This window comes from Solea solea, chromosome 16, assembly GCF_958295425.1.
Source record: "Solea solea chromosome 16, fSolSol10.1, whole genome shotgun sequence".
Classification (NCBI taxonomy): domain Eukaryota; kingdom Metazoa; phylum Chordata; class Actinopteri; order Pleuronectiformes; family Soleidae; genus Solea; species Solea solea.
Window position 1 is genome coordinate 17,694,097 of NC_081149.1, and position 26,018 is coordinate 17,720,114.

A 26,018-nucleotide genomic window follows, 5' to 3' on the forward strand; every position below is an offset into this window, starting at 1 on the left:
ACATTCATCAATGTCATGAATGACAACATGCGTTATCTCAAGGCACTGGACATAGACAACATTATAGAGAGCAGAGAAACCCAACAATTCACACAATGAATAAGCACTAGGCATCAGTGGAGAGAGACAAACACCTCAATTTTAACAGGAAGAATAAGTTTTTTTTTTTTTTTTTAATAAAAAAAAATAAAAATGTAGGTGCTTTTCAAGGATTGAGGTATGTAACTATATTATAGTTACAGGTGTAGGTATTTAGTGTGTAAGTGGTAGACACAATTCATTCACATCCACCAATACTGTTGTCCCATTTTACAACAAGAGAGAAAGAACGTTGTGTGTCGATGTGGTTTCATGCAGCAGACACGACAGTCCTGTTGTAGGGTTCAGTCATCAGCATTTTATTGATTAACAGCGCCACCCTGTGGCTCCCACGTGTATCCGCATCAGGATGAGTCGTTCACATAGAAGAAGTCGCAAATAATTGCACTCTAATCATGGCGGTGGAGGCGAACTTAAATCTTTGTTTACACTAATTAAAGCGGATATACATTATTCTAATATTGACTGCCTTTAATGCACTTCAGTCATTCATCTTCTACCGCTTTATCCTCCTGCCAATCCTAGCTTTTACATTACATGTCATTTAGCAGACGCTTTTACCCAAACCGACTTACAATAAGTAAGCAGACTTTGGGCGACTCTGGCCAGCTCATCAGTCCTTCACACGGTGACAAACGACCATGCACACTCACACCTATGGTCAATTGTGTCAAATTTGCCATATCCAAAAATCTGCCTGTTTTTTGAACTGCGGGAGGAGACCGGAGAACCTGGAGAACATGCACACACCACACCAGATGGTGGGGGTAATGCGCCATATCGTTGTTTGCAATCGCCACGAAGAAGAAGAAGGCGGCCCACAATACATTGCGCTTCCATCATGGCGTCTGTCGAACTTTTGTGACAACAACATCCGCCAACAAGACCTCGCCGCAACTTAAGGAAAAGGGGGCTGTGCTGCGAGGTGGATCAGCAACCTTTCAGACACGAGGATGAGACTGTTGACGCTGTTAAAACGAATCCATAAACCCGTTTACACCTGCTCTCAGCCTTGTCTGAGCTCACATGCTAGCAGCGGCCAGTTAGCTTCCGGAGGTCAGGCTTTAATCTCAGGCTCCAGCCGGGAGTTGGTGCAGAGTCTCGTCTCACAGGTGGAGGTGAGGACGGCCTTCATCTCAGAGGAGGAGGAGGCGGCTCTCCTACGAGAGCTGGAGCCGGGCCTGAAGAAGAAACGCTATGAGTACGACCACTGGGACGATGTAAGTCATGGCGGATCTGTCTGTACACCTTTATGGCAAGTCTTTAATAAAGTTATTCACACATTCGAATTTACGCTTTCAATAACCTTTAAGTGTAACGTTGTTGAGACACATATTTTGAATCTTAATAGTGAGGTAGACCGCAAGCAACAATCTTATTCTTCCAGCTGGAGAAACGTGCTGTCATCGGTGACGTGAGCGCAGGGACCATCTACAAAGTGTAACACCCGAAAAGAAGTCTCTAGTCCATAACTTCGCCAGAGTACAGCAGTGTAGTGCCATTAAACCTACCCCACACCTCACATGTTTTCTTTGGATTATGCTTCACCACTCATTTAGAAAGAAAGATACTTTAAATTAATTAGACACTAGTCACTCACACCATCACACTCACTTACTCATATACACACCCACAAATGCTGTCACTCACTCACTCAAATCAAACGCATTCACTCACATTCTCACTCACTGAGTCACTTGAATACTGTATACCAGACAGTAATTTCTATTCCAAGCGCTTATGTCTGTATGAAACGGGAAGAAGGACATGTAACATCATGACCGAATGACCAAATAATTTTGTCTTGAAATACAGTTACAGATTTAGATGACAAATGCATTTAAAGTAGCAGTGATGCCAACTTTGTTTGCTTTTCAATTACTTCTCAACATTTAGGCCATTCATGGTTACAGAGAGACTGAGCGCGTAAGGTGGACAACAACGTGCGAGGAGGTCTTGAATCGTGTCCGATCTGTAGCGTTTCCGGAGGGAAGTCCACTCCTCGGACCTGTCCATGTTCTAGATCTGGACGAGAAGGGCTACATCAAGCCTCACATCGACAGTGTTAAGGTAGTTAATTTTTCTTTCCCTCTCTGCTAAACGTCTTATGATAAAAGATGTTTCTCAAGAAAATCATGTCAATTACAAATGATAAAAATGGATGGTATTCTTTGGGGGAAAATGGGTCAGGTTAATGCTGTGGTCTTAGCTCTGTCATGTTGTCTGTTCGTCTTCTAATTTTTATTTTTAGTTTTGTGGTAACACTATTGCTGGGTTGAGTCTTCTGTCAGATTGTATCATGCGTTTGGTGAAGGAGGATGCTAACAATGAATGGCTGGACCTGATGCTGCCTCGACGCTCCCTATATATAATGAGGTATCCACTGCAGTGAAGAAATAGAATATCTTGTTGCATTGTGTGAACTAATTTGACAATGGTTTGAATGTAGCGGACATGTGTTTATATTTAAAAGTTACGCACTACAGTTTTAATCTTCGTGTTTTCTCTCACAGGGACCAGGCCAGATATAACTTCACTCATGAAATCCTGAAAGACGAGGACTCTGTTTTCAATGGACAGAGAGTGCCTCGGCAGCGTCGCATCTCGGTGATCTGTCGAAATCTTCCAGGCTAAGGCCCCCACTATCGCAATAAGGATAATATAACTTGAATGTAAAGGACTGTGTCAGGGATCTTCATTGTTGAAGAAATCACTGAAAGACATGTTGGGAAGTGGTTTGTCGTGGGCTGTCCTGAGCACTGTGAGCTCATAAAAAATGAGACTGAGGAGGCCGAAGACGACTTTGTGTATTGATTTCAGTAAATTCTAATAGTCATGTGTATGACTGGTTTTATTAAATTAAAAGTTCTAATTTATTCTCCTATTCCATCTCTTTATTACTATGCTTGTGCATTACATACAGAAATTGTACGAGATAAACTCATGCACATCTGGCTAATATATAAGACCAACTTAAAGTCACATCATTCCATTCCAAATGCCAATGATCTTAGAATTGGATATCGTAACCCCCAAGGTTATCGCCGCTTACTTGGAACTGCAAACATGTGTGTCAACAGGCTGCAACACTTTCTCCGAGAGGATGACCCCGGCGCAGTCAATTAAGATCAGAGAGAGATACAGAGAAATAAATCTAAAATTAAGTAAATAATAATGTGGACAACTGGAATATAAACACCAAACACACTTTCATACATAGTTAATTTGCATTTGTGTTTGAAGGTGTTTTTTTTTTTTTTTTCTCCACTCACATTTTCCTGCATTTTCTTTTCAAGGCCTTTCATAGTGTTTCTCTGATGAGTTTTCTGTCTCCTCATGTTTGTCTTAGTTTTGATCCGTTTCATCAACTGACTGCACTCATAGCTGCTGACATGGTAATGGCCTCCATAAACGGAACCGAGGTTAGCGATGTTCTGTTCGTCAAACACACAGGAATATCTGGGCCACATGGTTGGTGTGGTGGTTGGCACTCTTGCCTTTGCAGCAAAAAGAGCCGGGTTCGAGCCCAGGTTGGAACAAGGGCATTTCTGCATGGAGTTTGCACCTTCGCCCCTGTGTGTGCGTAGGTTTTCCGACTTCCTCCCACAGTCCAAAAGCATGCAATCAACATCATGAGCTCACTAAAAATCGCAGGTTCTGCTTCAATGACAACTTAAGTTCAGAAAATGGCCATGTGAGGGTGTGTTTGTTTTTGAATGTATAAGGTCAATCCTTAGCTTAGTTCTTTGTTTATGCAACAAACCCAGATCTGATCATATGCCAAATTTGTTTACTGTTAAAGTACTTAAAATCAATCAAACATATTTGGGAAAGTTATGAACACAGTGCAACTCCAGTTATCAGTGCAGCTCTTGGTTACCGTGTTCTGAAAACTTTGGCAACCACAGGTTTTGAATTTGGCTTGCAGTAACCGTTTTAAACACCGCAGGTCACTGTTGTACATATTTTACAGGCATCCCCTTTGAAGCTTGTTTCGGTTGATATAGTGTGATGTCCTATTCATATATGAATTCTATTTAATTAATCATGTGTTATATCAAACCCACGTCTTTATTTATTTATTCTGCCTGCTATGCCCCCTCTTGCATGTTTTTGATAATGTTCAAATTGAATTGCCAGGAAATCATCCTTCAAACTGCCTTTAAAACAATTTTCTTTTCTTTGAAATCCAGCATTTGACCCAGTTCTTTTTTTTTTTTTTTCTTCTTTTTTTTTTTAATGCTCGGCAAAGGAATCATCATCACCTCCCTCCCTATAAGGGTGTATATTTCTGCAGTGGTAAAATAACACAGTTCTAACCAATTGTTTAATACGTCAGCAGCTTCTGTTTGATTATGGACCACAGTCAGGCACTTTACTGTGCATATTTATCGACTGATCTTGCAGAGGCTCACATATAAGTCTGCATTGGGTTGGTGGAGGATGGAGTTCAGCAGGGGTGGAGTGCTCTACATGCATCCAGCCATTGAATTATTCAGTCTTATGAATCATTGAGTCACGAAACTCCTTTTTAGGTCCTCGCCTCAGAGCTCCTGCCTCACAGCTAACCATCAGACAAACAATCCTGATACAGTTTTTCATGTTTTTTAACCAGGTTTAAATGAAATGTGGTTCCACTGCATGTAAAAACATACTGTATTTCATTTTACAGAATATGGGGATTTGAAAGTCTTTTCATATCAATTGTGACCCTAACCCGAAGTTGGGATGATTCATTTGTTTGCTGTCCCTTTTTCAATTGAGTTCTAAAAGTTGAATTATCTTCCTGCAGCTGGGCATAATCATGACGTGATTATAGAAGGGTGTCATCACTACTGCTTTCTCACAGTTTTAAGCATCCGGACAGAGCCTACAACTTTACTTGGCTCCAAAATGTACCAATAACCTCCACAATGCAAGCAAAATGCATGGGCATCGTGGAATTTCAGTATTTCTCTGTATCATGATTAGGATTGTGAAGGGGAAAGGCACACAAGAGAGTAACGTCACACTTTGCTGCATTCAAATGTACGATATTATGGTTATTAATTCCATAAAATCAAACCATACATTATCAACTTTAAGTTTGGGCAATTTGTTATATTTGCATCACGTGTTTTGCTTCCCTCAGATGATGCAGAGGGATATTATTTTAGTCAATGACAAATGTAGGAGAGTTTACACAAAAAAACACCGCCGTATAGGACAAAGATGCCTTATCGTGATGTATGTATACCATGTTTATCGTGTATTTCCATCTGCAGAATGTGTGCGATGTTTTATGCATGGCTTCTTGTGCTGGCTGTGTGGAATATCAGGCTGCTGCTGCTGCTCCTCAAAGGCTCCAGCTCGTCAGGGTAAGGGCATCATCACACCCAAGTGTAAAAACATACAGTTGTGAACACACATACAAGGGCCTAATATATGGGGATCTCTTTGGTCAGTTTGCAACAATCTCCACCGTCTTGGCATTTTGTCACACCAGTTGTACAACACTGCAAATGGCTGAACAGTGAGACTTAAGAGTCTGGACTAAAGCCCCTTAAAACTCCCCTGAGCGCTCCTTCCCTCAGTATTTGCAGCTCATAGGCTTAGTCGTTCCTTTTACACAATGTGATTTAGTCAAGTACCAGCTGCAGTACTTGTGGTTCCTATTTGGACGGGAAAAAAAGCTGCACATGATGAGTGCTATATTAGAAGATTATATCTCATGTTGAAGAGTTGCCCATGCTCCTGACATTATAACACAGTTTATTCTTGGTCGCTATCCATGGTCCTGAAACACTGACACTACGGTTTCCCATGCTGCCATGCAGCTTGATTTCGGGTGTAACCACAAAGAAGAAACATGATTTATTTGCCCCTCTTATGATTAATTCACTGTCATCTAGTTCTGTGCCTTTGGAAAAGCTGGGGAATTCAAATGTGTGTTTTTTGCATGCCCTTGTGGTGGGCTCGGTCTCATTCTCAACGCTTAAGTGGACACAAAGCAAAACGATCCCGTTCTGACATATCAGATAGACATTTAAGGTTGTGCTGTTATCGATTGGCGTTTGCGTTCATGCAGGGTTACTCCCCTGTCTCGGTCTCTTGGAGAGGTGAATCAACTCTCCTGGTCACCCTTAAATCTGTACGCTGTGTATGTGAATGATCATTTCCCATTCACAGAGACTGCTATTTCTGGACCCAGTCAATTAAGTCACATAATAGATTAAGACAATGTCCTGTGATGTGTTCGATTCTTCTTCGGGGGTTGAACAAATCTACTGTAGTATAGCTGTTTCTTCATTTTTAAAAGGAAAAGATGGAAATAAAACCACATATTTAGAGGCAAATTGTTCAGAATGCTGAGGTTAAAATAGTGATATTTGTCCCTCTGTAAGCAGTGTCCACAGGCCTTACCTGCAGTAGCCTGTGTTCAGTTATGCCATTAAAAATATGTGTTTTGCCTGTGATAGCACATGATCGCACCTTGAACAGGCGCCACTGTTCTGGTGGAACAAGGAGGAGAGGAAAGGGGATAGGAGAGGAGGAAAAAAACCGACTCGTTTTCGGGGAGGGAGGGAAGGAAGGAAGGAAGGATGGATGGAAGAGTGAGTTCTCTTCGTCCATTAATTTCCAAATGACTGTTGCTAAGAATAGCCTCCCCCTCCACCTTCCCTAACAAATACAGACAGAGTCGCGCGCGTTCACTCTGACCCCTGTGTGAGCGCAGTCATTGTCAGCCTGGGCTGCAGTTTTGTCTTTGCACTAGCTGCATGATGCCAACACCCCCCCCCCCCAAACACACACACACACACACACACACCTGGCTGAACACACGAAGTCTTCCTGAAATGGAAGGGAATAACAAACCACACACTGGCACCGCTGTACATGTCACTCCATCATCCTCTGCGCCAGCAGGCTGATTTTACGCATTTACGTGAAAGTGATTTGCAGTGGGACGGGTCCATAAGGTCCCGTCCAACTGGGGCAGGGCGATAACCCGAAGCGCCTTTAAATAAACAGGCGATAGACGGTGCCTCCATCCGTGAACTGTACGGTCTGGAAGTTGCACGAGCCGCGTGCGTCATGTGATGTGCTGCAGCCGCAGAACCCGCCAAGCACGCGACGGTTTCGCGCGCACTGCGATTTATTTTCTTTCTTTCTTTATTTGTCTTGTCTCCATCCATTCACGGATCAATCCATCCTTTCGTCCGTCCGTCTGTTTGTCCCTCCCCTCCTCCCCCTGAGGCTGCCGGAGGAAGAGAGAGAGGAGGCCGTGAAGAGCGCGCTACCGTTCTCCAAAGAGAGTGAGAGTGAGAGAGATAGAGAGAGAGAGAGAGAGAGAGAGAGAGAGAGTGAGGAGAGAGTGTGTATGTGTGTGAATGTGAGAGAGAGAGAGAGAGAAGGACGCGTTATTGCGGACGTAGGTAGACCTTTCGGGGCGGGGATGGTGAGGGACTTTCTCGGCACAGCTGCACCTCGAACAGCCAAACCAAGATCATGAGATGGTGTAAGACGGCGGAGAAGCGGCCGTTATACCCTTGTCTTTGACGACACCGTCCGTGTGTCCCTTCCTCATCTCCTGGATGGCGGCGCAGCCAGGTGACGGACAGAAGATTGCGGTCGCAGCGAAGGAGGACGCGGCCGAAATCGTCTGAGGCAATTATTTCATCCACGGCGCGAGACAACAATGACACCGACATTGCAAAGGGAAACGGTATTTTTGTCCCCCTCTCTTCTTGTCGACTCGACATTATGCGTTTAGAAATTTGACTCGTTCATGTCGAGTGAATGAACGCAACAATGTTCCTGCTCTCAGGGCTTGTCAGAGCGCGCTGGTAGAACGGCAACGCCGAGGAGCCACATTATTCCCACGTACTGTAGCAAACATTGCGGATATTTCAAAAAATAAATAATTAAATAAATATCAGTAGTCGCCCCCCCCCAACCCCCCTTAAGTCTTTGGTAACGCGACTTTTTTTCCCCCAAAACGACAACTTGAACGTCAGCGCTTATGGCTGAATGTATAGGCTGTTAATTCTATTCAGATTCGTTTCTCACAATCTGATTTATTGAGGCCTGTGTGATATTTACGTTGTCGTTATACACGCCGTCATGACAGTAAAGGAATAAATCGTTGACGGAGGTGGAGGAGGCTGTGGTGCGCTCTGATACAGGCATGAACCCCGGAGAACATGGAACGCTCATGTTAACTCACTACGGTCTCCCCGTGATTTCATGTTGGGGGCGAATCTTGTGTACGGACACACGAACGGACCAGGACTGAGAGACACCACACACATCACCGTAGTGCACCCTGATAGCCAAGCCAACCACACATTTAATTTCCTCACACCCACAATTGGCCGTTGGCTGAGACGCACAGAGAAGGAGACGGTACATGGGCGTCCTCGTCTGCTGACACCGACAGCTGCGGAACTGTGTTCAGCACAATCTCACAAGACAACCCGTTGTGCATATGAGACGTTCTGATCCGGATGGGATGTAATGTTGTGTGGCTGCACAGCTGAGCATTGGTCTTCTTCTCCGCTGCTTCGTGAAGATTGGCTTTCGGTGTCCAGAGAATGGCGCGGTTCGGAGACGAGGTACCGTCCAGGTATGGCGGAGGCCCCGGTGGAGGGGGCCCAGGTGGCCGCGGTGGTAGTAGGCAAGGAGGCGCTCACGGACACGTACACGGACACGGACATGGCCACGGACATGGCCACGGTCCACCCGGTGGGCCCGGGGGCCAGAGAATGTATAAGCAGTCGATGGCGCAGAGAGCCCGGACTATGGCCCTCTACAACCCCATCCCCGTGCGGCAGAACTGCTTCACAGTCAACCGCTCGCTGTTCATCTTCAGCGAGGATAACTTCGTGAGAAAATACGCCAAAAAGATCACCGAATGGCCATATCCTTTTTTTCCTGACATTGTACTGTGAGTAGAAGCTGTGCTGTGGCCCGAGGATCAGGTAGGATTAAAGTGCAGACAGATGTCTGACTAAATGGTTTTGTAATTCCATACATCGCAGGGTTTACATTGATGCAAAATGACTAAGGTGTAAAATGCATCAACACAAGCCTATGAGTCATAGGGTGGCAGGGAATGCTTTTCATGTCAGCTAATTTATGGTTAATTAAGAGGAAGGGGACATGGGGGGAGGGAGGGAGGGAGGGGAGGGGGGTTCTCTCTTTATGAGGCTGTGGATCACTGTTTGTTAGTAATTTAATGTCACAGTCGTTTGGCACTTGCCTGATATACATTCCCCTTGATTGTGGTGGTAGTGGTGTGTGTGTGTGTGTTTGTGCTGCTGATGTCAGCAAGTAGGCTACACTAGGTTAAAGGCCTCTTGCTGGTTGTTGAGGCATTAGCAGGCTGCATGCACAGGTACAATGGCGTGTGTGTTTGTGTGCTTCCATGTAAGCCTGATGCAGGCGTCTTTCTAGTTCAGATCATATCAAAACACATTAAATCTATAATTTCACAAATTCCATTTTCATCAGTTCACATAAGGACATCATCTGTCCTTAGACCTGCAGTTCAGGTAAGGTCAGAACTACCTTAACAACACAATGTTGTTGAGAAATAGTGTGAGGATATAACAAAATCTTTACTGTCATTGTATAAAATATAACAAGATAAACGAGTGCTGCTCCACTGGTCAGTGCATTTTTGATTTTATTTTTATTTATTTTTATTTTTTTTTTTTTAGAGACAGTCACATACATCAATGGACCATGGCTACAAACAAAATTCTGCCACTACAGAAGATATGGTAGGATGAATTGAGTAATAACAACAAATATATTTCTGTTAATATTGCACTGGTCACATGCTGTTTATTGTTTCTAAGGGTTTTCTACAGCCTTAAGTCCAAAGGCAAGAAACTGTTACTGAGTTGTGTGGTGCCAGTTTTAATGGAGGGTTCTTTTTTTACACAATAATAGGTTATTTAATTTCTATTCCCTTCTAAGATGGATATTAGTGTGTGTGTGTCGATAGTGTAAATAACTGGCGGATTTCTTCATTCTCAGAATTTGTGTGTGTGTTTGTCTGAAACTGTGAAGGTAAGTTTCCGTGTGCTAATGACGGGAGTGGAAATTGGAGTAATGATTGTATTGATCCATTGTGATGCTTGAGTCGTGACATAACTACACGCACTAATTGGGCTGATGGGGTGAAATACAGGAGCTATTTAAACTGCCCTTGAATCACATCTATTCACCATTCTAAATGGCAGCGTTGCGTTACTGAGCGAATGCATGCAGGAATTTTGATGTTGTGTATTCATATTCAATTGAAATACTGTCTAAAGTGACTCCAGCTGGCCCTAGTGTGGTTAATTTTCATAGGAAGGGGTGAATGTATGGTGAATGTTGAGATGTTACTGAATGAAAAGCATGTGTGTGTAATGATGGACGAATTCCCTTTAGCTGCATGGGATTCGGGGTTCCATTAATGTGCATGCTGGCTCTTCTGTCATGCAAAGTACACAGTCAGTGCGTCTACATGCATGTTAAAAGTCCGATTTTAGCCAATAATTTCGTTTTCTTAATGTCATGTAAACACGTTAGTCCAACTAAAATCGAGCAAGTCTGACTTGCATACCTGGATATTGCGATTCATAGTCTGACTACTCCTGCATGTAGTATATGCTTAGTCGGACTGGAGTCGGACTTGGTGTTTTACTGTTGAGAGATACAGTGCCCCCTACAGAGGTGGAGTCAGACGTACACGGCCAATAAATTGACTCTCTCCTCCACATGTATACAAGTTGCCTGTCTTAGACAGATTACGGCCTTAGCTTAATTAAACTGCATGTAAACATACTGATTGTTACTGTTCTTTGACACATTGTCTGCAGTAGTAAAAGATCGAGATCTTAACATCTTCACGTAACGTAACAAGGCACCTTTGTTTAATTCGAGATTTTTGCTCTGACTATTCGGTGAGATTGGAGATGTCCACAATGGGAATGATGAAAGCAGACAAGACCAAAGAATAAGGTGAATGAATGAATGAATGGTATCTTTAAAATACTGGCATTCATTTAGCATTACGTGAACTGTAGCTGAATGAGAAAGATGGCAGTAATTGAGAGAGAGAGAGGGAGATGAGGGATGATGGTGGTGAAGGTCCAGTCAGACTTAGACCCAGAACACCAGGGCACCGCATCCACCAGTGTTTGTGTGAAAAATAACTGTGAACACAAGTGGAGCCGTATGTGTGTTCTGTATTGTGTAAAAGTGTGAAATGAATAAGCTAAGCTGTGTTGCTCTCTAAATAGCTTTTTTGATATATATAACTGTACGGAGTTCATTGTAAGATTTCGGCGTGACTGTTAAGTGTGAATGAGTGGGACTAGTTTGGTTGTTCCTGATTCGGAAAGCAGCTGTTGAGGATGGTTTCATGTTATAATCAATGTATGCTTTCCCTGAAATGTGGAATCATCATTTTGTATGTATGCAGGACATTTGTGCAGTCTTTTCCGATGCACACCGCTGGTATTTCATACAATGAGTCAGACATGACAACTCAACATAATGGCTCTGTAATACCTCTCACAATTGGGAAGCTCATATTTCAATATTTGCTGAGTCTATGTCAAGGTACTGATTCTGATTTCTGAGGCTGCACTTTGTGATGTTGTTTTTTTTTTGTTTGTTGCATTGTAATAAACTGTGAGGTGAACAAAGGAAATACATATTTATATATAAATATATATATATATATATATTCTCTATAATGTGCTCTGTTGTAGCCAAGCCTAAGTTCGTCCACAGAATGTGGAAGCTAAGCAAGCTCAGGTTTTATATATAAATAAGACATATTATACTAGCTGTCAATCACAGTGTCCACTCAGTATGTGCTGTGCTTTGGTGTCCATTTTCCTCTAAATGCAGAAATAATTTACAACATTGACATCATGTTCTATTGATGAAAAGCTGAAACAAGAGATTGGGACATGAAAATGTTCTTGCTTTTTTTCCCGCAGACTTCCTTCAATTCTTTTTCAGTCGCCCCCTGGCGACTAACTGCCACTCAGAGATGGTATATCATGTAACATTTCGTGATTTAAAGTACTGCAACTGTGCTTAAGATCATTTTTTGTATGCCCTCTGGTTATGTCTCACTTATTTTTAGTTGTAAGTGTTGTGTTGTTGTTGTTGTTTCGGACTGTTTAATGGTCGTTTAACTATTAATCTTGTTGCTGAGAACAGTGACAAAGCTCATTAAAAATATGAAGGAGCTGATTGATTAATTAGCTCCTACAGGCACCGAGAGAGTGTTACGGCAGGTGCATGGCGATTTAGTGGACTCAGCTGAAACTGTTGTTCGTTTCGCCGGATGTGTGAGTCTCAGTGGAATCACTGTTCAGCAGAATTATGACCCGCAGCTTTATTTAGTTGTGTTCAGACCCCGGACCCATGGGAATAAAATATAAATGTGACTGTTTGCTTACATCCACTTTTAGACACGGCAGATGGATATTTCATTATTTAATTGGAATTACCGCTGCATAGTTCAGCCCTTTTCATTTTAGTTGATAAATGGTGCACTCTTTTTATATAATATCCGTCCTTTTCACCCTCATTCTTGCATCTGACAAACATTGTATATGTGCTGTGGCCACACGGCTCATGCTCAGCCTTAGCCAACGAAGGACTATTGATAGTAATAATAGTTTATTTAATATGTTTGATTTATTTATTTTTGTAAGTTGGTATTTTGAGGTTTTTCACCAGTAGTCTGGGTACTTGTGTGATTTTATGTGGTTATTACTGTGTGACCTTCCTTTCCTCTGAAAACAAATCTGCTATATGCATGCTGCACAGGACAGTCTGCATCTATCAGATTAAGAGGGCGAGAAAAAGAGTCTCCAAATGTTACTAGTACCAATTTCCTAAAGTCACCAGAAAGACTGGTCAAGTAAAGTGAGTAAGACTATACCGTCAGCATCTAGTTTTACACCTGGGCCAGTCAAAGGCAGCAACTGAGGCCCTGTGTTGTTCAGAGTCTGTGACTGTGGTGAGGTTAAAACAACACCCTGTATTTCAGTGTTATCCACAGTGCCACGGGTGATGATTACTTGTTTGTCATTTGGCACGAGAAGAACACTTGTAAAATGAAAATCCATATTTCTTATTATTCTGTTCACCGCTAAAATGAAAGGATTCGGAGACGATAGGCATGGGCCTATTCAATTCTAGCTAAATCAACTTTAAGGTGCAGCGTGTAACTTTGGGTGATTTTGTTGTTGTTGTTGTTGTTGGTGTTATTATTCGGCCTCTGTTGGGCCTTCATGACCAGAAAGGATGTTTGTAGGCGGAGACAAGAAGCAAACAGCAGTAGAATTCACTCATGGACCGTTGTTGTGAGCTCTTCTTTCCAATAATATTGGATAATAATACATGTTTGCAGCTGGCTCACACCATTTGCACAATGCTGTCGTTACTGCTGTGCGACTTTACATGAAATGAATCACTTCCTGTGCGCAGCATGTGACTGAGAAACAAAGAGAGCGGGTTCTGACGGACTCGAGCGGCATTGTGTCAACTCATGACGTTAGTTTGAACGTAGCAGCCATTTATTTATTCCTATTTAAATGGTTCTGATTTCTGCCTTGTAACAAACGTGTATGTGATGTTGTGTCATGGACCATGTTACCTACTTATCTGAGAAAGACACAAACATACACTGCTGCAGTGTTATTGAGCTCTGGTGACAGCTATTGCACTACTGTGTGTGCAGTGGGGCGTACTGCATATGTAGTGATTGTGCTCCCAGTGTCTATATAATGTTCTTCCACATATATCATGTTACATGCAAGCGGAAAGCTGAGACTAAAAGTGTAATCTCAAAGGGCCCTAAGAAATGAAATCCTTATTGGCTGTCCTTTTGACCTTTGACCCTAAATGTCCATTTGACCTTGGCAAATCCATAAGGGTTACCGTAAACCCTGGAACCCTACAGATCCATGGTTTTATTGCATCCACTGTTGCTTCTGTGTAAATATAAATAGGAACCATCTCCAAATTTCGTAGTGTGTAACTCTGCAGGACAGAGTGTAGCACATTTGAACGTGGACATAGACCCACACACACACACACACACACACACAAGATGCCTCATATCTTCTGCCGTTGAAAAAGGAGAGTAAGTCAATACATGCTCCATGCTATCTATAGTAAGAAAGTGTTCAATATGAAACACAATATTAGTGATTTCTTATTTTTTTCTTTCATTTTTTGTTTCAGTCTTTTTTTTATGAATTACATTATGTTGAGGGACGTTCAGTTGCAGAAGTCATTTAAAATATTCTTGATTCAGGAGAAATGATGCGAAGACGTGAATGTTGCATAAGCCACATTTACTGTATGTTGGGCGTGAATTTCCGTCCTTGTCTGATGCTATTTTACCCAGAATCAATGAGCGAACAAATGACCGGGATATTTTTGTATATGTATATGTATATGTATATATATATATATATATATATGTATATATATATATATATGTATATATATATGTATATATATATGTATATATATATGTATATATATATATATATATATATATATATATATATATATATATATATATGTATATATATATGTATATATATATATATATATATATATATATATGTATATATATTGGTGGTTGTGGTTGTGGAGAGTCTACATTCACTGCAGAATCTAAATTATTTAGACTTAATATCAGCGTGTGTGTGTGTGTGTATATATACTTGTATTTGTTACCTCTTTAGGAGCTTTTCTGGCATAATCACTGACCATGTCAGTCCTCATGGAGAACCAAAACCTGGTCCAAATGAATGCAGAAACTCATTTCTGTTCCAGGGAATTGGTTAAGATTAAGATATGCTACTGTATGTATTACACACAGTGAAGGCTGTTGGTTTATTACGACTACTTTGCCCTTTGAGAGGGAGTGAAAAAGTTAGCGCTGATTGTATATATTACCCCCTTTCACTTTCACATAAGTGGCATAGATAGGGAGAGAGGGAGGGAGGGAGAGAGAGAGAGAGCAGAGGGGGACAATAGAGATAGAAAATAAGAAGGAGGGGGAGAGTCAGTATAACAGAGACATTATACAGAGGGATGGACTAATGAGAAACAATGGAGAGGAAGAGAGAATAAAACTGCCTGTCTGCTTATAAATCATTAAACACAAGGCGGTGCAGACACAAGGCGGTGCAGAAACAAACTCTCAGGTTTGTTGCAGCTCTACTGCAGCCAGAGGACACACAGTATCGTCACAGTATTCATGATTTCTTACCCTATGTCGTTGTCATACTCTTTTGAAGTTCATTCACTCGCCACACTGCATCGATTTGGCCTCTTTAGCCTTTTGTAAAGATATTGTTATGAATGTATTCATTTTTTTTAAATTGTGATTTTGACATTTTGGGAGTATCTTGACAACTTCATGTCTTCCATTAAGTTTACTCATGTGGCAGTGTGTGTGTGTGTGTGTGTGTGTGTATGTGTGAGAGAGAGAGAGAGAGAGAGGAAGAGAGAGAAAGAGAGAGAAAGAGAGAGAGCCCTCTGGGCTCAATCTGCCTACCTCATACCTTTGACTGTCTGGTAATAAATGTGTGAATTGATCCGTATCCTGAGTCCCTACAGGCAGCCTCAGCAGGTTTGCATGTGAGCACACACACGCGTGCGCGCACAAACACTCAAATTTGAACTTATAAGAAAACTTAATCTATTTACATTGTTTTTCTATGTGTTTTTCCCCACACTTCCACACAAGACCACACAAGGCCATTCCCCCCCCCCCCCCCTCCCATCCTCTTCGACAAAAGTAACCTATTCAACAACCTGCATTTATCTTTTTAGAATACAGAGTCTGATATTTTCCATTGAATACTCTGCAGGGTAATGTAACAGACTGAAATATCTGTCCGTCCTCCCACCCTTCGTACACTGAGGTGGAGGAACACTGAGGTAATCCAAGGTTACAGGAATCGACATGCCCCCATCTCTCTCTGTTTCCCCCCCTCTGCCTCTCTCCTGTCACTGTGTTGAACTCAGTTTTGTTTTTTGCTTTTTATTTGTTTTCATCTTAAAATCCTTTTTTGCAATGTTTGTGTGTGCAATGCGGTTAACTTTGAGCTTTTTAACTTACTCATCACACAGCACCTCAACTGATGTTTTTTTCTGAAGGTAAATTATCTATATGTTGTAGATATGGATAGGTAGATACGATTATTAAATAATACAAATATAGAATATTTTGTGGCAGTTTTTTGTGATTTCTATCCACTGTCAGGAAGAAAGGGTATTTAAAATAAACTTAGCGCGAGGTTACGAGTGATTAAATGCAATTTAGTGAAGGGGAGGTGGAAGGGGGTTAAGAACGCAACGCTACACTGTTCTCAGGTTGTAAATTGAGCTTCTGAAAATCTGATAAATGTGTTGCGTTTGCCATTTTCTTTTTTTTTTTGATATACTGCGCTTATAACATACATGGCAATTGAGCCATGGAGGCAAAATCAATATGGAAACATGCTTGCTGCGTAGCAACTGGGGCATAAATCTCAACAGGAATACTGGCACCACTTGCTACTGGCAAAATCTGCTGACTGGCCGAGTCAAACCATGTGTGTGTGCATACGTTTCAGTCTTAGTGCATTATTGCACTTCTATGGACTTCCATTTTAAAAGTAAAAAACACAGGGATCGGTATCGAGGTTGTTCATGTGACATAGAAAGGCCTGTTCCAGTGAGGCTGGAGAGTCTGTTCCGATGTATACAAGTTAAAACCAATTAAATGATGCTGTATGTAAACAAACATCCTTATTACTAGTGCTACCACCCTTTAACCTGTTGTAGTCACAGGTCATATTTGCTCGTCCATGCAGATTGTATTTTTCTCATTGTCTCTCCCTCTCTCTTCTTTCCATCTTTCCATTTTTTTTTTCTCATTCCATTTTCTCTTAGCTGTGCATTCTGGCGCTTTATGAATAATTCAGTTTCTGTTGCAGGCTAGTTTGGACTTGGGGGCAGAGCTATTTCTGGCATATGGGATATGAGGAGAGAGAGAGAGAGAGAGAGAGAAAATGTAAAAGTGATTTGATTTTGCGTGTGTGTGTGTGTGTCTTCTTAAGTCAGGTGTTGCAACTGTTACACATGCAGGTTAATCAGTAAGTACCGTCAGGTGTAATAAACATTTATAGCAACACACCTGCACGTGCATGTTTCTGTACTAAAATGTCGCATGTGTTACACTGATACATTACACACAGATGTACACACACACAACAGAAGCAGCATCTTGCACACATGACAGCTTGGCTGTGTATGTGGGTGAAGAGCGAGAGGCGGTGGCAGGGGTGAGATAGAGACACAACATATGCCATATGGAATAAGCAGTGAGGAGGAGGAGGAGAGAGTGACTGTATACACACTAACTGATGATGAATCAGAATGAGGGAGGCCAAGCAGGGCTAAACTGGCCTTCAGGCACTCCCATTTATTGGGCAGTGCAGCCCAACACGATGCTTAAGTCCCACAATTTGTTTTCAGAGCAATATTGAGAATTTCAAAAGCCTATATTAGAGGTCAATCTGATGAAGCGTCTGCGTCACAATTATCCCGGCCGAAATATTTGCGATTAACGGCAGCTCCCCATAAGAAATAGATCTCAAGCACTGCATGCCGGTGAGTTCGATTTTCAAGTCACTCGCGTGAAATGTTGATGTTTTTCTTCATTCACGATTAGCGCGATTCATTCATTTATTGTACGTGCTTTTAATCCCGATGAGTGATAATCTTTGTCAGTGTCAGTCTACACACAGTGTGGCAATGACAGGGGACGCAGAAGAAGCACACAGTGCAAGTAAAGGGATGCGCCTTCATACGACTGAAAACACCAAGAAGTGCACGCACACATTTAAAAAAAAAAAAAAAAAGGTGAATTCTGCTGCTAAAATTAACGTGGGTGTCAGAACTTCACAATCGCGGACGTGGTAATCCAATTATTGTAAATGCGTGCTCCACCAACAGCCCTCCCCGACTGACTGTGTCTGCATGTGCCAGTTTGCCTCTGTCCAGGTTCCAGGAGTGTCGCTCCAGTAAAAGACATAGATAAGCAGCACATAACTTACCACAGTTCTTAGCAAAAAAGCAGACAACTCTCTTTCTGTGTGATACTAGGGAGGGGAGGGGGGTGAAAAAAAACTAGGTCATGGAGAACGCAGTGTTACGCTAATTACTCAGAAGTCCACAGGGGGGCGATAGAGGTTCCGCCCCGGAGATCTAATAATAACAATGATATTTAACTTCTATAAAAATATACAATGACTCTCCAACCTACGTTTTGTGTCTGCATTACAGCGCACTTGTAACGTGTGTATTGTTCTTAATTGTCTGTCTTTACGCTGGAGCAACTGTAATAAACCCAATTTCACCCAAGTATTTCTGCGACTCATCTGACGATAGGAAGGGAAACCTTAAAACGAATATCTTTCCCTGAGAGTGGCGTTACTTCCTGACCGAAACAAGAACACAGCAGTCACAGAATGTTTAGAGACAAGACGACTAAAGAAGCTTTGTTTTTTTTCATAAGAAAGCCAGATGAGACTGAGAAAGAACGGTTAGTCATTTACACCACTGTCACAATAGATACAATAGAGGAAAATGATGATTTTGTCCTCACTTTTCTGGCTTCATTCGTTCGTATAACTGCAAAGCCAGACCCACTGTGACGTTTGAACTTCATAATACAGTCTTCGGCATTATCGATCCACCATTTTCTTTGCAAAACATTACAAGGGAACACTCCATTATACAGTAATTGCTGTTTATTAGAAAGAAACCAAGTTTCCAGTTAGTGAGTGCCAGAGGGAGAAAGGCCTGGGCCATCAGGCTTTGTTTTATTAATAGAAAAACTAGCACCCTCCCAAACGGAAGCAGCTGGTCTGGACTCAGTGGCAGACGAGTGTAATGTCGTGAACTGTGTGTGTGTGTGTGTGTGTGCATGCACATACTGCTTTTGAGGTGTAGTGGTTGTAGTGTCGCATGCGTCTGTTCTGAGATGATGAAGAACATTGGCACATGTAATGCTGATGTGATGGAACGGCCCGTGTTCCAGTTGTAAATCTGCAGGTTAGAGAAGGCAGTATGTGACAGTATGATGTATCGTCTCCCACACGTTCTCCCCCCCTCCTTTTACAGCATGTGGTGTATATATGTGTATTCTTCCATTAACCTACTTTTGACAAAGAGTATATGGAGAGTATATATACATACACACACACACACTGTAAACCGCACAGGAGAAGAAACAAATGCGATTCTTTCTCAATCTCTCAGTTTATCCCTCATTCAGCACTCCTGTTCTTCATCTCTTCTCGCCCCCCCCTCTTCCTCACGGTTGCGTCCCCCTCTCTGCTGTCCTCCTCCATCTCTTTTTTTATTCCTCAACACTCACTCTATTCAATCATTTTGTGCCCACAGGAAATTGCCCTTCCTTCTGTCTTTTTTCCTTTCTCCCCCTTTTTCAGCTTCTCCGTATATTACGCAAGATGCAACCTTATTTTTTCCAACCCCCCCCCCCCCCCCCCCGCCCCCCCCCATTCTCTGCATCCTGCTGTAAGCATCCTCATGCGTTTGCTGACACGGCATCTCTGGCTCCGTCTCTCTCTCTCACATATTCCTTTTTATCAAATGGCGATGGCGTAATGCAGGTCTACAGGCCAGCAGAGAGGCAGAAGAGTGGGGGACAAAGAAAACATGAGTGGTGAGAAATGCTCCATATGTCGCCCTCCCCCCCCTCAAACCACAGATTCATCCGGTCGTATCTTAGTGTATGTGACTCAGTCTAACGTAGTGGATTTGTTGTGGAACGTGTGCAGATCACTGAAGGGAAGTGAGCCATGATAAGAACTAAACAAACCCAGTTGAAAACTGAGAGAGTGGACACAGACCAATGGGTTGGATTCTTTTGAAATGTCTTATTTCTACTGATGAGGTACCAGGAATGTGCCTCCACATACTTCCAGTCTTTGTTACCAGTTAGTGCTTACTAATAGATTTAGCTCCACTCAGCCCCCTGTGCCAAAAATGGCATCAGCACAGCTCCTATATCGCTGTAGCAATGAAAGATTAGCAAGGGTCAGACAAGGAATTATAAAACTTGGTCAGTTTATTTCAAAAGAAAAAAAATATGTTTGATTAACAGGACAGAGTGAGAGTAAAAAGGCCAAGGGCTGCAAGCTGGAATCCAAGTTATTCTGCTGCCCCAAACGCTCCTTTCAAAGGGGATATATGGAAAATATGTACAACGGTGACCTTTGGCATTTGAAACGATGATGACTTCATTCCAAATCAAAGTCAAAACAATGGAGAGCGTAGGCTGCCACCCACAGAAAGGTTCTGAAACAGGGAAGGAACTGCCTTTATACCCAGTGTTACAACAGCCGTGTTTCCATCAACACGTATAGTTCTCTTTGGTACATATTTTTCCATTTTCCGGTACCCTTCCTTGGTGTACCAGAGTAATGGTATGGTACGGGTGGAGCTACACCAACGACAGTCAGCTGATTGGGCCACAGAAAAGCGTCACTCCCTTGCGACTGATGTTTCTTCAACACCCACAGTATTGTCACAACATGTCATGGTCATTCAAAAAAAATGCTTTAATTAGATTCTATAAAAATGTATATATATGTATATATATATATTTATATATATATACATATATATGTATATACATATATATATGAAAGCTATTAGTGAAGTAGTATTATGCCATGGTGAAAGACCTTGGTCATTTCATTTGCCGACATACAATCTGTTTTTATTCACGTATGGTAGATGGTTGATGTAAAGTCAAACACACACACACATGCATGCACACACGCTCACACTTCAATACACACATGGGGCTGGGGGCAAGTGTGGTGCCTGTGGTGCTCCTGTGTTGTGTGTCCTTATGGGAGTGGACGGTCAAACACATGCCCACACAAACACACACTCACATTGCCCCCCCCCCCCCCCCAAAAAAAAAAACTAGCACTGCGTTTAAGAAACACAGACCTGTGCATGATGAAATAGACACAGTGTACACAAACACACAAACACACAAACACACACAATGAATGTATCCATAAATAGCTAGCTGCTCTTTCACCATTCACTCTGTCCCCCTCCTCCCCCACTGTCATGGGAATGCTTGCTCCCAAAGGAGGCAAGCAAGTAGGAAAAAGGAGAGGAAGAGGAGGGAGAGTGGCAACAAAGTGCCTCCTTTGTGTGCTGCCAGTGTACATACTACATGGCTAATAATTCATTATGATTATCATAATTTCTGTCCTCACCTTTTTTTTTTTTCTTCTTTCCTTCCTATGTCCACTCCACCCCCGATCCCTCGTTCATCATCATTTCCACTCGGTCTCTATCGCTCTCACTGTGTCCACTCGCTTTGACTCCTCTGTTAAATGTAGCTCCTTATCTTAGACAGATGGATTGATTTAATAAAAGACACTGCTCGTGTTTGTATGTGTGTGTGTGTGTGTGTGTGTGTGTGAGAGAGGGGCTGCATGTGCATGGTAGAGAATGCGATGAACAAAATGAGATGTACCATGAGATACTTCCTCCTCTCTCAGTTAGCCCTCAGACGTTATGTACATAGAGCCAAACGTTGAAGTCACAACAAATCTCACTCGTGCTCCAGGCACAATATCACACACGTTCATATAGCCCGTGTGTCTGCTTTGTGTTACTTTCTGTGGGTGGTGTGTGTGACCAGAAAATATTGAACTGAGTCATTGTGATGGTTCGTGTGTGTGTGTGTATACTTGTATTTCTATTTAGGGCCTCTTCTGGCATAAACACTGACCTTGTCAGGACCAGGGCGCGTAACACAGTGTGAGGCCGCTGTGCAGTCTCTTTAAGCTCCTGTCCTGGCCCGCACCTTTCATCTCGTCTTGGACACGAGAGTATGGATATTGTCATTGTCGTTATTTCTCATGGAGATGGAGATTTCTCATATTCTCATGGAGGCGTTCTTGTCACTTGACCCCCAGTGTTGATATTGTATTTACAATATTTAGGTGGAAATGTTGTCACTTTTAAGTCCTAACACTATTCCAAATGGAGTTCCACTTTAAAGGGGCACTTTTGGTTTGGTGGACACACACTGAAGCAAATCTGTATTTGTTGGGCGTTTTTAGCTTCGTCACCGAAGCACAGCCGAGGAATTAAACGCAGTATACGTTGTTGGGAAAAATGAAAGGTGACGCACATTGTGTCCTGATTAAGTACATTACTCATGGTGATGAGCAGTATTTTGCCAAACTGTTTTCGATTTATGTGTTGTGAAGTGTTTTAATCCTTGACTGACCTTCCTCACTCCATTTGAGTGGATGATTCTCGCCACCATCATTGCCAACTGCATCGTCCTGGCTCTGGAACAACATTTACCCGATGGGGACAAGACGCCGCTGTCTGAACGCCTGGTAAGTTTAAAAGGCCCAGCATTGTGTGTGAGTTCAGGATGTTTATCTTTTAGGCAAATCTAATGACACAAATGTTCTTTGAGCTGCAACAAAAAAAATATGTAGGGGTAATGTAAGGATTTATTAAGATAAACAGAAGGTACGTACATGTTTCCCCAACATAGTTGGCTTCCCTGGAATAAATGGGATTGCTTTTTGCCTGCAGCTTTCTGGTCTGATTTATCCTCGGCAACAAAATAAGAGCAAAAGTCCAACAGGTGTACCAGACACAGGTGGATGGCATCTGCCACAGCACTGTTCACATGCTGCATTGTGTCCAGGGGCATCATAGTGTAATTAATATGTGCTCATTCTTGACACTTTATTTTCCCATTAGAAATAAATACATTGAATTATTATTATTATTATTATTTGAATGTAAAATGGTGTATCGAGTTACAAAGCCTCACAATGAATGTATTGTCCTCAGAAATGTATGAAAATGCATTTTGGGAACCTAAACTGAACAAGCTGCTGTTTGTGTCTTCTTTCCTTCCACTCCTCCTTCACTTCACGCTCTCTCTCTGTCCTTCTCTCTTCTCTCCTCTCAGGATGATACAGAGCCGTACTTCATTGGGATCTTCTGTTTCGAGTCAGGAATTAAAATCCTGGCACTTGGTTTCGCTTTCCATAAGAATTCGTACCTAAGGAACGGATGGAACGTCATGGACTTTGTGGTGGTACTCACAGGGTAAGTAGACATGACTCAAACACACACACACACACACGCTGCATAAACACAATGCAATCTGGCTTTACCTCAGCTATAGCACTGACACTGATATGTGTGTGTGTGTGTGTGTGTGTGTGTACTAGTACTAGTATTTGTTACCCCTTTAGAACCTTTTCTGGTATAAACACTGAGCTTGTCAGGACCAGGAGTCCTCATGGAAACCAAAACCTGGTCCTAATGAGGCATTTCTGAGGAACTGGTTAGTTAACCCGTAGGACACAGAGCATTTCGGCGGCTTTTTACCATTACTATGTTAAAATGTACAGCATATATAGCATGTGTTTTTTTTCATTTTCACCAAATACATGAACACACCTGAGCAAAAAGTAATCTGAGTGAATTTGTCAAATTTGGGAAATTTGGAAATACGTCACAGTTCAAAGTTCACATGGCTCGTTTTTATGAACAATTAGAAGAGGAAAAACGGTCTCATTTTGTGACTACTCCACAATTATTGCTAATGAATCACAACACATAAGAAGGCGAAAGAACCCCACACACACAGGATGTCCATATAAGGAGTCGTGTATTATTCCCACGGCAATTTACCATGGTTGCACCTGCGGCAGAGATCTGGGTCACATGAGCACTAAGGGTTAAGGGCTAACATTTGTATTATAGTTATGTTAAGGATAACTCTTTGGTTAGGCTAACGTCTAAGACAATGGAAAATCAAAGAGAGTCCTTAAAAGGACAGCTGTGCGAACCTGTCTCTCTGTGTGTGTCTGTGCACGCACAGTCATTCCCTGCTCCTTTGCTCTAATGAATGGCCCCACTCTGGGCGAGGCAGCAGCGAGATCACACAGCAGAACTACAGGCAGCCAGCAACCTGGGTAGTGAACAAATGTCACCACAATATTCACAGAGACAGGGGGTGGAGGGCTACACGGGGAACAGGAAGTAGGAAGAAGGTAAAAGAAGATGACGTAAGCGTTGCAAAAAGCTGCTTCATTTGGAGAAATCTGTCGTGTATCAGAATGATTACGTGGAATGTGTTAAGTATGTGCATAATAGTTTAAGGATTGAACTAAGGATTTCAGTACACACCGCATGTCCTCTGCATACACGCGCTTTTTAAATAAAGCTTTATTCGATCACAGAAACAGAGACGGAATGAGCCATGTTAGGGTGAGTAAGGGAAGAAATGAAGAAAAGTTACCATAAGTAGCAAATTGGTTGTATTCGCAAAAAACGCAAGGGTGGTGTTTTGAGAACCCCACACCCCCCCGCTCCGTGAGTCATTTTCCAAAAATAGTGTTCCACTGCCCCCGCAACGCCACTTCTGTGTGGATAAAAAGAAAAAAAAACTTACGTGATATGATTAGATATGACATATCTTAAGATATGATTAAAAAAACAAAAAAAACATTTATTACTATTACTACTAACAGTGTGACACAACAACACAAGCACATTAACAGCAGCACGTATGCACTTTATAGTACAGACATTTGTACTGTACACCACTGACAGAAGATTGAAGACGATGGACACAGGCACCGTAAGTGACCATTAATTGAAGCAGAGAGATGAAATAGGATGAAATCTGAGGACTGCGGTGTCAACAAGGCGACTTACATGATGGGATTAGCATGACGCACTAATAGAATTACTCATGAATGCATTCTCATAGAGCCCCTGTGCGCACTTTCTTTGAAATGGCTTTCCTTCCTTAAGGCCTTAGAATGTGCATGTGCAGTGTATCACTGTGCAAAAGTCCCAGGGCACCGCCAGCCTTGTTGTGCTTCCGTCTGTCAAATTCTGTGATCATTGACATTTGGATCGGAACGATGTGACTAAAAGTGTGTGTGTGTGATGTGTTGAATAAACCTGAAATAGTAGGACATACTATAATAGCAGGTCGCGCTAAAAACTCATATTTTAAAGTACTCGATGGTCATCAATCTCAGTTAAATGTTTAATGTTGACATCATACAAAGCTGATTTCCCACTTGAAACTGTAAAAAAAAAAGGGGGGGGGGCAAAAATCCAAATGACATCGATTCTGTCTTTTAAAACTGTGAAAGTAAATTAATGCATCTTTTTTTCTCTCGTCATTTGGTCGAATACTAGTAGTACAACAGTGAAACAGTGTGAAATGGAAAGGATTGTTCTAAAATTGATTGTTTTAAAGTCATTGCATGTACTGTATGTGCATGTGGTGATTTCAGGGTTAACATGAACTTAACAAACCTTGTGCATCTTTGCTGAAAAAGCCCCAGTTAAACTCATGATTGCCCCTCGCACACACACACACACACACACATACACAGTCTGGTTTATCCTGATGCTTTAATAAGAGCAATCATGAAGTCAGGTTTATCGCAGCGAGCCACAACAGAGTGACTGTAAAAGAGGAGACGAGTGTCAGTGCAACAGCCGCAGAGGCAGAGAGCGGAGGGAGAGGTCGAGACGAAGGAAGGGAAGCCATCTTTAAAACCTTTAGCTCTCACTTAATCCCCCCCCCCCCCCCCCCCATCGTTTAGAATGGGAAATTTCTGCGTTTTGAAAATGTAAGCCTCTGAGCAAGCATGACGCAGCAGTTAAGTAATCTGCTCCGGGCACAGGCATTACCGGCGTTGTAGTGGAGATGTTGCTACATCACTTTATTTCCCTCACTTAATGTGTGGACCACATTAAAGCTTCCATGTTTCCAGGAACTACCTAGGAAC

General features: G+C 42.2%; 2 protein-coding genes across 16 annotated transcripts in view; both read left to right on the plus strand.

Moving 5' to 3' along the window:
- The first annotated feature begins 225 nt into the window (after nucleotides 1-225).
- alkbh7 (alkB homolog 7) lies at nucleotides 226-2,975 on the plus strand. The gene is made up of 4 exons (XM_058653676.1): nucleotides 226-1,319; nucleotides 1,996-2,169; nucleotides 2,351-2,475; nucleotides 2,613-2,975. Exons 1-4 carry the CDS (start codon nucleotides 1,053-1,055, stop codon nucleotides 2,731-2,733), a joined length of 687 nt encoding a protein of 228 aa, XP_058509659.1. The 5' UTR covers nucleotides 226-1,052; the 3' UTR covers nucleotides 2,734-2,975.
- A 4,245-nt stretch (nucleotides 2,976-7,220) lies between these two features.
- Nucleotides 7,221-26,018, plus strand: part of cacna1aa (calcium channel, voltage-dependent, P/Q type, alpha 1A subunit, a) — a 70,047-nt gene continuing 51,249 nt past the window's right edge. For 10 of the 15 annotated variants that reach the window (XM_058653482.1, XM_058653490.1, XM_058653493.1 and 7 more), the window contains exons 1-3: nucleotides 7,226-8,997; nucleotides 22,468-22,574; nucleotides 23,165-23,304. In XM_058653482.1, the coding sequence (XP_058509465.1) occupies nucleotides 8,673-8,997; nucleotides 22,468-22,574; nucleotides 23,165-23,304 (572 nt within the window). In that variant the 5' untranslated portion in view covers nucleotides 7,226-8,672. Of the gene's footprint in view, nucleotides 8,998-22,467; nucleotides 22,575-23,164; nucleotides 23,305-26,018 lie in introns of all 15 variants that reach the window. The other 5 variants (XM_058653488.1, XM_058653484.1, XM_058653483.1 and 2 more) reach the window with 2 other exon arrangements.

Coding starts and splice junctions, on each gene's coding strand:
- alkbh7 (XM_058653676.1), top strand. CDS start 1,053: ATGAGACTGTTGACGCTGTTAAAACGAATCCATAAACCCGTTTACACC. Junction 1,320..1,995: donor AGTACGACCACTGGGACGAT/GTAAGTCATGGC, acceptor CTCAACATTTAG/GCCATTCATGGTTACAGAGA. Junction 2,170..2,350: donor CTCACATCGACAGTGTTAAG/GTAGTTAATTTT, acceptor TTTTATTTTTAG/TTTTGTGGTAACACTATTGC.